The sequence below is a fragment of the Mytilus galloprovincialis genome, chromosome 8, assembly GCF_965363235.1.
Source record: "Mytilus galloprovincialis chromosome 8, xbMytGall1.hap1.1, whole genome shotgun sequence".
NCBI classification, from domain to species: Eukaryota; Metazoa; Mollusca; class Bivalvia; order Mytilida; family Mytilidae; genus Mytilus; species Mytilus galloprovincialis.
In genome coordinates, this window is record NC_134845.1 from 80,523,756 (window position 1) to 80,537,021 (window position 13,266).

Sequence of the window (13,266 nt, forward strand, 5' to 3'; positions counted from 1 at the left end):
AAAATGATGAAATGGTGGACCCACAAAATGATGAAATGGTGGACCCATAGAAGTGACCATATTGTGCTTTTAAAAGTTAATGAAGACAAACAATGATGCACATATAATATTTTTCTAGTGAAAATTTATTTAATATTATAGGAACTAATTAGCAGAGATTTGTGATATATAATATATATATAGTGACATTTTTATAACCGTGCATGAATAGTGATGAAGATGAAGAGACAATGAGATGTTAAAGTTAAAACTTGAACCAGAAATATATAAACATTAATCCGTAAAAACTATCAACCATGTGTTTCCCCAAAAATAATGTTAACATGGAATATGACGATTGTGCTCAAGAACAAATATATCGCCTATATATATGTATTGAATATGTTTTTAATACAAAAACAGTTATTATTGCTTATTGATATGTTTTTCTTATGATATATTATTGATATTGTTTTGTGTTTCAGTTATATTAATTAGATAATTCTTTGATATATTACATACTTATGGGTTAGGCATAAAGTAATTTAATTTTTAAGGATGATATTTATGATATGATTACTAATATTTTTAACTTGTAGCTGATGACCGATATGGATAAAACATTGATAATCTTATCTTTCAGCTGTATTGTATATATTGCTATTTTTATGCCCCCTTATGCACCCAGAAATACTTCATGAAGTATGCAATGAGCTCATTGTCATTAACTATGTGAGAGTTGGACTTGTCAATATTAGTGAACTTCAGAGACCTTCCCTGATATGGACAACCTAAACTTGATCATTCCCCATCCAGGAACATGTATACATATATATATTTAGTAATGTTTTATTACAGGAACTTGAATCAGTGAAATTTATTAATGTTTTCACAATTTTTTTTTATATATATTGTAATATTTCATTGACAGAAATCAGAAATTCAATTGTTGGTATATGATGTGTGTATTATATTAATCATTTTTATGATGCATTTTGTATTTTAATTGAAGATTGCAGGAGCAATCTTGGCGACGAAGGGAAGGGTATAACCAGTATATTTTAGATGTCAGAATGTTAAAATGTGGAATTCAAATCATTGTTATAATTTAGTATTATAGTTAAGATATTTAGCACTAGCTTAAGAAATAATTTACTTGATAAATAGTTAATATAAATCTTCACAATTTTAGATAAGTGTAAAGCAAATTATTATGTAATCCCCTGAGGCCTAAATGACAATAGAGAATTAAGGATTAAAGAAGTGTTATATATATACAAAAAGGATTTCTTACTTTTTAAGATGATTTAAGTTATGTCACAAAGACTTGATATTTGGGAATATAGATAAATAAGCATTATTATGTAAATTAGCTATTTGAGTATTAATGTTATGTAAATTGAATAATGATACAATATATATTAGTTGACCATGTAGTTTGGGACACTTGCTTTATAGTCACGTATTGGACACTGGTGTTATAGACTCGGATTTATATCAGACATACTGTTTTATTATGTCTCATGAACTTATGTGATTATTGTGATTATTGTGATTGATAAACTATACTGAATGCTGAATTAATAAACATTATATATTGAACTTTGAATCTGTGTTACGTTGACATGTATTCATATAAAAGCTACCAGCTAGTTCCCCCAACCTAGCAAGATGAATAACCAGGTCAGGAACGTGCAATGTACTGGCCTTGGTTATAATACCACAGGTAAGAACTACCTCAACTGAATCTTTTTTCTCTGCCTGTAGATAATTTGTGTTACAATATTTATGCTTTGTATGCTGCATTAACAGCTTGCATTGCAACTGAAATTTTGTTTTTTACATTTTAAAATTTGAAAGATTTGAAATTTTTACCTATAAAAAAAATCATAAATTTAAAAAAAAAATATTTTAAACTGCAAATTTTTTAAAAATTCAGTGCTTCATTTTTGGTATTTTGCAAGATACATGTATATGCTAATTACAGAGGCGGATTTAGGGGGGGGGGGCAGCCCCCCCCCCCTTTTTGGGAAAAAAATTGGTTGCTTATATAGGGAATCACTGAAGCGAGACTGGAGCGGGCCCCCTCTTAGGTCAGTCAGTGGGCCACCACTTATGAAAATTTCTAGATCCGCCACTGATTTGCTTAGAGTTAATTTTTGGTGCTGCTTTTTATTATTTATTGCATGCTGCATGCCTTGTTTTATTTGTTATTGCATATGTTTTTATATTCGGTGAAAAGCTCATTAGAGCTGATGTTTGTATTGTTTGTCAATATGCCGAATCCAAATAAAGTTTTACTTACTTACTTACCTAAATTACCGGTTCCTTTAATCTGCCGGCAAGTTCTAAATAATTCCGGAACATTCCTGTGTGCCATACCGGAAACGAGTCCAGTTATTCTTTTTGGAATTTTCAGTTTTACTTTCGTTTTAGTTTAATCATGTTTTCGTTGTTTTCTGCACACAATTTATTGAAGCTAATTAAGGCAAAAGTTTAATATTTGATATTATTTGAGAGAAGGTTTTAATAATTTTATCATCGTCATGATCGTTGTTTTATGAAAAAAAATAAACCCTTTCGCTTTGTTTGATCGAAGGTTCTAAAAAAAGAAAGATGAGAGTGGAAATTTTCACATTTGACTACTGTGCTATAGAAACAACAAATTCAATGTACTTTTGAAACACTAGTGAACAGTCTTTCGTAACAGATAGTCTCAGGTAAAGAAACTATGACCTTGACATTTTTTTTTAAATACATAATTGAAAAAGGGGGGGGGGGGGTATTGTTTCATTGCAAAAAAAAATATGGGAAGTTTATTTTTAGTAATCAACAGCCTTTTCAACTGCAAAAATGTATATTCTGTACCAATTCATCTCGATACATATTTAGTGTTCCAACAGTGTTGTCACCCTCTTTTCTGGGATTTTTTTTATTGTATTGTTTATTTAGGAATCACTGAAGCACCACTGTAAGGAGGCCCACTCTTTGGCAGTATGCAAGCTCCATTTATGAAAATTTAATTCTGGATTTGCCACTGACATGACTGATTATCAAAACAACCATTTATCATGTTTATATTTATGTGTTCATTTGTGTTTATACTTTGTACATAATTTAAATTAGTCTGTCAGTTTTCTCATGTCAAATGCATACCTGTTAACTGACCCATATCCTGTGGGACTTTCACCCTATACCCAGGATTTTTGAAATACCTCCTGGGTCATCAAATAGCTTGTGAATTCAGAAAATGAACTGTTTTCACTCAATTCTTGAACTTTAAGACTGATTTCATAAGTGATTTTTCTTTGAAATACTGACAAATTCGTTAGTCTTTCCTTTGAGTTGCATGCGAGGTATTTTATCATGCATATCAATTTTCAGCATTTATTTAACAAATCAAAAAAAAAACCAATACTTTAATTACTAAACAATTTAATCTCACAGTTTAAAAGCAATCTTGTTAGATATTAGTGGTTTTTTTTAATTACATTATTCTTGAAAACTATAGCATTATAACAGCATTAATCACACACTGTCATCATATTGAATGTAACACAATATGAATATAATTTGACGAGAGTTTTTTTTACTTTACAGAAATGGCAGAATTTGACAGACAGCATCAAGTCAGTTTGAAATTTAAACACATCAAAGTGCAGGTGATCACTGGGTTGTCTTATAATGAACAGGTATGTAAACTATAATATAGAAAAATACTGTGGATTCAAATTATTATTCGATTGAAACTAATTTTCATCGATTTCTAAATTACCATCCTGGAACCTCAATTTCATTGTATAATGAAAAATAAATTTTCAATAAGTATGTAATACTATGCAGACCTTGGTAAAACCATAAAGTCACATATCCACAAACCATTCAAATAGGAAAACCGATGGTCTAATCTATATGAAAATTGGGGAAAGGAGAAACACTTATCATGCTTATGGATCTCATCTACAAACTACAACTACTGAACATCAGGTTCTTGACTTAGGACAGGTGCAAAATACCCATTTAGCAAAAGGTTTTATTCTTTCTTTTTTGACAGACAGATGTTGTAGTCAACAGCACATCACAGAAGCTCAACCTTACCGATGGACTGGGTTCCAAGGCTTTATTCAAAGCAGCAGGTGACCAGATTCAATCAGAAATATCAGCCAAATATCCTGATGGTGTCGTCTGTGGGGAGCTGGCTATATCAGGGGGACATAACTTATATAGTGCCTTAGTTTTCCATTGTTTTCTCAAGAGATGGACAGAAGGTGACAAGGACAATGCTGAAAAGGTTAATAATCACTCATGCATAGAATGTAGGTCAAGGTGTCATTGGTTGATTACTATTTAGAAAGGAAACAGTCCACTATAAGCAAGAACAAGTTGATCGACTCCCGATGTTTTTTTGTTATATTGTGTCTTTAGATTGATGTTAAATGTTTTAAGCCCTGTCTGGTACATCATAGCATTTCAAAAAAAGTCTGTGCAATGTATCTAAATAAAACAGCATTATATGATAACATCAGTTTTGAAATCTCTTGTGATACTTTGTAAATTATTTCTCTTTGATACATCAGGCATTATGGAAATCTTTAATATTTTGTATTCACAAAAAAAGAACTATTTTTTCTGAGAAATAATAGCTTTGTCATTTGTTTTAAAAAATTTCATGTTTTCTATTTATTATCCATTGTTAATATATTTTCAAGAGTATTAATTTTTTTCACCGTTTATTGTCATCCAAAATTAGCAATATTTGTTCACTACAAAACTATGTACTAATCAAACAGTATTGGAAAGCAATTGACACAAAACATATCAAAGTAAATTATTTGATTTTCAAATAGGTTTTGAAACAGATAGTGACATCGTCGTTACAAGAAGCTCATGAAAAACGTGATGTGCGGTCTATCACATTTCCTGCTTTGGGTCGTGGGTTTAGCAACTTTAAGGCAGACAATGTTGCCAAGTTAATGTTCCAGTGTATGGCCGACTTTGAAGAAAGTCTAGGTACTGAGCCAACAGTTAAAGATGTACGATTTGTCATATTTCCAGGGGATGAAGAAGGTGTTGAAGTAAATATTTTATTTTCTATTTATTTATCGCAAAATTAACATACACATGTATATAGAAAAAAGGATTGTTTGTTAGTTTAGACTTGAGAGACAACTTTCAAACAAAGACCAAGGGATGTAAAATAGAGCCAAAGGATACCAAAAGGATATTCAAACTCATTTATACATAACTCAAAAAACAAATTGACAATTTCATGGCAGAAAATGAGAAGAAACCAAAAGACAAAATATAACATTTAAAACTTATAAAAAAGATGTAGCAAAATGAAACCCATCAAAATTTGGAGGTGATGTAAGGTGTTCTGAAACAGTAAGCAGATCCTGCTTCACATGTGATGCCTGTTGTATTTGTAGACATCTTACATGCATATGTAGGCTGACTAATCATATCATAGTAAGGTGATACCATAAATCTTGATTATAAATGTGTTTTCATAAACTTTTGACAAAAGGTTTGCTTTGACCTTTGACAAAAATATAAAAATTTCCCAAAACTTGAACCACATATTTTTTTCATTAGAAATACATCAGTTCGACAAACACTATTTTTCATCATTGATAAGCTTAATATTTCCTTAACAGTAAAGCATGATAAAAACTTATAGCAGATTTTACAGAGTTATCTCCCTGTAGTGTTATGTACAACCTTTATATTACATGATTTGTTAACTCACTTTGTATACTATTGTTGTCTGTGACAAAAAAAGTTGTGATTTTTTTTTTTAAATAGAATACAATTATAAATATAAAGGAAAATCCCAATGACATTTTATTTATAAATTAAATCATTGTTTTGCAGGCTTTTATTGAAGAAGCAAAACACAGAAGTCAGAATGTTGTCACAACTATGGGTAAGATCAAGACGTTTAAAATATATGAGGGTCTGAATGGGGTTTACAAGTTCGAGAAACATTGGCAAAAGCGCAGAATAATTTAAGCAATGAATAGAAAGAAAGAAAAAAGGGCATAAAATAAAGAAAAAAGAAAAATAGGGTGCTAAAATTGAAAGAATAGAGAACATCGTTTAAAAAAAAGACCTGAAAAATTCAAGACTACAGAAATATATGACTGCTCATCTGATGTGACCCTCTTATATTAAACAAATAATTCAAGCCACTGAATCGGTTATTTGGCCATGTCAACTTCAAAAAGTATATTCAATATCTCATAGAGACATGAATCATTTATTTATTTGCAAATGGAAACTTATAATTTTTAATTAAATTTTAAATTATTGAAATAAGAGAATATAATGAAGATACTGATTAAACACAATTAAAACCAATTAAGTCTGTAACAAAAGTTTGGTACATTTACTTGTAGGAATGAAAACTTAATAAACATTCTGGTTATCCCTGTTTTTGATAATAAAAATCAAATACTTAGAAATTCTCAATTTTTTTTTGTATTTTAGAATATTCCACAGATATAGGAAATGTTAGGTTCACACTAGTTCGAGGATCATTAACAAAACAAGTGGTAAGTAGAGGATATGATGAATATTTTACAAATAAACAAAGTCAGGAACGAAAGCCCAAAATTATATGTAGAAGAAAGCAAAAATATCGTAAAACAAAGGAAAATGGAAAGTAACAAAATTTCATGGATTGACAAATTTCCATATTTCATGAAAATCATTTTCAGTTTCAAATTATCCTTAATGTTCAGGCAATCTTGAACTTAATACAGCCATCAAATATGAATAAGAAGATGTGGTATGATTGCCAATGAGATCAAATGAGAATCAAATGACACACAAATTAACAACTAATTAGGTCAATGTGCGGCCTTCAACAATGAGCAAAGCCTATACCTCATAGTCAGCTTGTTATTTACTGTAGATTCATTTATGTTCGTGGGTACCAATTTTCGTGGATAAGGGAAAACTTGCATGTTCGTGGGTATTTAATTTCGTGGTTTTGATGCAGTTTACATACAAGCCTATAGAAAATTTGTCAATCGTGGAACATCTAATTTCATGGTTCACTTGTTACCACGAAATCCACGAAAATTGGTATCCAACGAAAATTAATGATTCCACAGTAACTATAAAAGGCCAATAAAAAGTTATATGCATATTTTAACAGCAGGAGAATATTTTTTGAAAAAGATAATGATTGATTATTTGATAGCTGCATAACATCCAACTCAATGTTGAGATATGTTTGCATGTCATGGTCATGTACAATTTTTTTTATAATGTCTTGGATTTTCAGTGTGATGTTGTAGTAAATGAAACACTAGAAAACCTTGACATGAGTTAATCACCCATGTCTAAAGAACTATGTGCAGCGACAGGGCCTGGTTTGATGTATATGTAGCAGCAGGGCCTGGTCTCAATGTATCATTGTGGTTTTTTTTCTATTTTCAGTGTGATGTTGTAGTAAATGAAACTCTAGAAAACTTGGACATGAGTAAATCACCCATGTCTAAAGAACTATGTGCAGCGGCAGGGCCTGGTCTGCATCTATCATTGAAGCAGAATGTTGGAGATAAAATAGAATACGGACATATTGCTGTGACAGGTAATGCAGATCTGACCAACTGTAAAGCTGTCTATCATGGAGCACTACCTATATATAAAGAATCAACCAAGATTGAATGCAGACAGGTAAAATACATTGTTATAGATGATAATTCTCCTGAAGATAAGTATATGATGACACATTTACTGATGTGAGAGTATATTGCTCCTTGTTGAAGGTCTCACTATGACTTTGAGATGAAGAACAGCAATAAAAGCGCCTTTCCTTTGCTTTTTGTTTTTTTTTTTGTTGCTGTCCTTTGTCTTTCTATTACATTTAAAATTTTATGTGAACCTTATCAAATAGATGCCCCATAATAAGCAGCGAGGATGTGGCACTGATTTTGGTCTAATGTAGACTAACTTGAAGGTTCCAGAGTTATGGGGCTTTGACTATCACATAGTGTCAGAAAGATAAAAGGCATTCATTTTTTAACTGTCATACAATAGCTCAATTCAAGTATGCTTAAATAAAATATTTACTAAATTGTTGTTGCGATAATTGGTGGATGTGACTTCACTTTTAATTATTAAAATTTTCTGGTTTGTCATATGAGAATTTTGGGACTTTCAACAGTCATATTTGACACAATATAATTTATAGGTTTTTATCCACTAGTTATTTTTGCAATAATTTCAATATACTCAATAATGACTTATCATATACGACAAAATACCAAGCGCACTTGGTGCTATTATTTTTTTAGTACATTCACACAACAACCTTTTTTTTATTTTTAGGCAATCAACATATTTTTGATGCAGTGTTTTATGGAGGCTACAGAGTCAGGATATCATTCAATATCTCTACCCCCTCTTGGAACTGACCTGAAGGGCTACTCAGCAGAATTATCAGCCGAGGCTATCCAGGGGTCAATTATAGAATACCTGAGTGGAAATTGTGATGATACCTCTTTACAAAATATATATTTGGTGGTGCACCCTTCAGCAGGAAACATATTCAAGGTAATTCACAAAAGTTTTCTGATTTGCAATAATAAAAAAACATGAAGCATTTAAAAATTTAAAAATAAAGGAGATGTGGTATGATTGACAAATTCAGAAATTATTGCAATTGTTTTATTAATTGGAAAAATGTGTAAGTATCAGGTTTCGCAATGATAAACTCCCATTCAAAATTTCAGTGGGGATTTTTATGCCCCACCTACGATAGTAGAGGGGCAGTATGTTTTCTGGTCTGTGCTGTGCGTCCGTTCTTCCGTTCGTCCTTCCATTCGTCCGTCAGTTCGTCTGTCCGGCTTAAGGTTAAAGTTTTTGGTCAAGGTAGTTTTTGATGAAGTTGAAGTCCAATGAACTTGAAACTAAGTACACATGTTCCTTATGATATGATTTTTCTAATTTTAAAGCCAAATTAAACTTTTGACCCCAATTTCACGGTCCACTGAACATAGAAAATGAAAGTGCATGTTTCAGGTTAAAGTTTTTGGTCAAGGTAGTTTTTGATGAAGTTGAAGTCCAATCAACTTGAAACTTAGTACACATGTTCCCTATGATATTATCTTTCTAATTTTAATGCCTAATTATATTTTTTATCCAATTTCACGGTCCATTGAACATGAAAAATGATAGTGCGCGTGGGGCATCCGTGTACTTTGGACACATCCTTGTTTGAAAATATTATTTGGAATTGCTTTGGATTTGTGGTCAAGGATTAACAATAACAAATGCAGGCACTAATTTCAAACTTAAAATTAACAGTAACAAAAATCTTCTACAGAGAAATTTGCCCAATGTTAAAATTTACCAGTTCCAAAATGTCACATAATTGTACATTTATTTTGAGGATACAATCATGCTGAACTCTGCTTTACTTTCTTAACAGACATTCAAAGATAAAATGTTTCGCTATGCAAAAGGCAAGGAGAAGCTTGACAAGACTTTGATTGCGAAACCTCCTAAACAGGGAGAACCATGTGCACCTGCCAGTGTAGAAAATATGCCTTTAAACTTAGTTCAAATGCCTCGTATGCCTGCACGAGGTACAATACAGTGGTTTATACAAATGTACCAGAATGACCTCATGACTCCTCCATATTGGACTTATTTTCCTGGAGGTGAAAGGTTAAGGAAGTTGAAAGTTGACCCAACATTTGCTTCAAAAGGTGCTTTCAAACTGGTGGATGTCGATCAAAAAACTTTTCAAGCCATTAGATTGTTAGTGCAAAAGACGTGGAATGAGGATTCCTTTAAACATGGACGTGATGCTGCAGGCTTAGTTGATCTCAAATACAATAAAATTAAAGTCATGGGTGTAAAAAGATTGGAGAATCTCAATTTATTCGAAAAATATGCCAGTTTCCGTCAACAGATGTTTGGAAAAGTTGTAACCAAGTCCAGTATATTTTGTTCACCAGAACAATTACGGAAGTCCAAAGGTCACCTGTTAACCACACATCATATAGATCCTTGTTTGACGAAGGATATTTACAGAGAAATAAACGAACATTATGTTTTTCATGGGACAAAGGCGGAGAATATAGAAATAATCTTAGCCACAGGCCTAGACAGTCGGATGGCAGGACCTAATGCTATGTTTGGTCAGGGTGTTTATGGAGCGGAAAGTTCAACAAAATCTGATCAGTATGCAGGTAAGCAAAAATTAAGGTTTTTTAGGGTCTTTTGTGACACTTTTGATTAAAATAGACTACCATGCACATCTTGTACACACAATTGAAGCATTGAAAATAATTTGACACAAGTTCTAAAAAAAGAGAACCTTTTTCACTTCCCGTCTGATTCTTATCCAAATTAAAAATATCACATTTTTTGTTAGTTAGAGAGTACTAACTTTTTTCCAAATACTGTAATTCAGAAATTATTGTGTTCATATATTATTGCAATTTTGTTATCTTAAAACTGAAATGCGATTTTATTTTTTGTGATATTCAGAAAGATCATGTTTGTTCATATAAAAAATTTCAAAATGAGAGTTTAATTTATTGTGATTATAACCCAATCATATTTTTTGCAACAATGAAAATATCGCAATAATTTCTGAATTTACAGTATACTTGCTTACTTTTATATGTGTTTTCTCTTTTTCTTCCCCAGATGATAGAGCTAACAGAGACATGACACCCAAAAGCATGTTCCTTACGCGCATGTGCATGGGTGAGATATGCATCGTAGATAAACCACTACGCATGCAGAGGCCTCCATGTAGATCTTGCATGTCACTCAGGTGTAAGAAAGAATGCAGAAACACAAAGTTGTTTGATTCTGTGCTGGTTGATGGACAGTGGATATTTAGAGAAATGGTTGTGTACGATCATGCTCAATGTTACCCAGAATTCCTCATAAAATACCAACGTATTAAATAGACTTCCTGATTGAAATATTGATACAGAAGGAGATAAAATAACAGAGATGTGTCATTATATCTATTTATTTGCCATGCTATAATGTCTATGTGTTAGCCATTTATGGCTATTTATTTGCCATCATTCCTACTCAATTACCATAATCTCTATTTGTTTGTTTGCCATAATCTCTATTTGTTTGCCATAATCTCTATTTGTTTGCCATAATCTCTACAAGTTTGCCATAATCTCTACAAGTTTGCCATAATCTCTATTTATTAGCCATCATTTCTATATTTTTGCCATAGTGTCTTTATATGTCTTTCTTTTGAAACACCTTTTTAATGTTTAAACTATATAAGTACAAGAGCATAATCAAAATGTGTCTACATAAATCAAAGCATCATCAATACTTGTGTACAAAATCAAAGCATCATCAATACTTGTGTACAAAATCAAAGCATCATCAATACTTGTGTACAAAATCAAAGTATCATCAATACTTGTGTACAAAATCAAAATATCATCAAAACTTATGTACAAAATAAAAGAATCATCAATATGTGTATCAAAATATCAAGATAATGAACCTATCAAGTTTACCAAATTTTTGTTTAAAGATCAAGATAAAGAATAGAGAAAAAAATCAACAAAAAATAAAAAGAATATCTAGAAAAATTACCTACAAAATTCAAGCATACAGATATGAATTACCCCATCCAGACCCTTATATATGTGTTGTTTTTCTTTTGTTGATATTTTTACTGAAGACATAGGAATAATTTATACATTTTTTTTATCATTTTGTGCCAAGTTTAGTTTTCAGTTTAACTTGATATAACATATAGTCTGTGATATGCTTTTAAATGCTCCAGCTAATTTCTCAGAGCGTATACCAGTATATTTATGTGACTTCTGGGATTAGAAAGAAATTGTGTAAATTGATTTGATTATGTGAAAGTTGGATCTTCTTTTTTATGCTCCAGTTATGGGCATTATGTTTTCTGGTCTGTGTGTCTGCCCATTCGTGCGTCTGTCTGTCTGTCCCGCTTCAGGTTAAAAGTTTTTGGTTAAGGTAGATTTTGATGAAGTTAAGCCCAATCAACTTGAAATTTAGTACACATGTTCATATGATATGATCTTTCTAATTTTAATGCCAAATAAGAGATTTTATTATCTTATTTTCACAGTCCACTGAACATTAAAAATGATAGTGTGGATGGGGCACCTGTGTACTTGGGACACATTCTTCATGTTCTTGTTATGAATATAAATCATATTGATTTGTTAAATTTTGATCTTTGTGATGAATGTAAAAGTTTTTTGTTAGAATTTGATCTTTTTAATGAATTTCAATCGTTGTGATTATGTTATAAAGTTGAATATTTTTTACGATATCAATGTGCAAGTGATTACTGGTAATACATTTGTGATGTTTTACAAATGGATGTTGTCATTTTAATCGTTGATAATTTTTTTTTAAAAGTATGACTCCTTTCGACTAACAATACTTTCATAGAAATAGTACTGGTGTCAAAGATTAATGTTTATAGATTCTTCAGACTTTTGGTTAATTTTTGGTACATGAATCATGTTAATTTATAAAGAATTTTATGCAGACTTTGTCAAAACCATAATATCTGTTTTCCATGAAAATTGAATTTTTCAGCAATTTATGAAACTTGGTATTTATGAAATATATAAACTTCAGAAGTTAATATTTTTTCTAGATGTCCATTGGTTAAATGTATAATGTTAGGTTTTGATCTCGTATATCTCTTTAATTTAATATATAACTGATTCTTTTATACAAACATCGGATGCTGAAATGCCTTGCCAGTGTTTAACTCACCATGATTACTGACCATAATTGATTTTATTTTGAAAATCTCGAAGAAAAAGGTGAAATCCAATGTTTTACTGTAAGTATCACATACACTTAACATTATGAATAATCCAATACTTTCATTGTAGACAAGACAAACACAACCTTTTATATGAGTGTTACATGTATGTGTGACTTTACAATCACATTAAAAAGATTTGTATTTTTGTACCTCTTATTTTACAGTTTTGTTTTGAAGTATATATATATTATTCAATATTTTTACAAATAAAAATATCTTAATTTTTTATTTTTATTTTTCACTCAGATTGCTAATTATTAGTATGATAAAGAATATGGAGAGTTTGGTTGGATTTGAAAAATTAACCATGGCGTTTTCTCCTATACAGCAATGAGTATTGCACTACTCTCCTATCCACTTATTCAATAGAATGTTGTATGATTGCCAATGAAACTGCCAATGAAATAACTCCCCACCAGAGACCAAATGATGTAGAAGTAAGCATTTAGAGGTGATCCAAT

General features: G+C 31.1%; 1 protein-coding gene across 1 annotated transcript; it reads left to right on the forward strand.

Moving 5' to 3' along the window:
- Window positions 1-2,402: 2,402 nt before the first annotated feature.
- Window positions 2,403-13,029, forward strand: LOC143042654 (uncharacterized). The gene is made up of 10 exons (XM_076215067.1): window positions 2,403-2,699; window positions 3,580-3,671; window positions 4,034-4,270; window positions 4,827-5,054; window positions 5,854-5,905; window positions 6,469-6,533; window positions 7,426-7,665; window positions 8,320-8,544; window positions 9,422-10,187; window positions 10,651-13,029. The coding sequence occupies exons 2-10, from the start codon at window positions 3,582-3,584 to the stop codon at window positions 10,917-10,919; spliced, it is 2,172 nt and encodes a 723-aa protein (XP_076071182.1). The 5' UTR covers window positions 2,403-2,699; window positions 3,580-3,581; the 3' UTR covers window positions 10,920-13,029.
- Window positions 13,030-13,266: the final 237 nt, after the last annotated feature.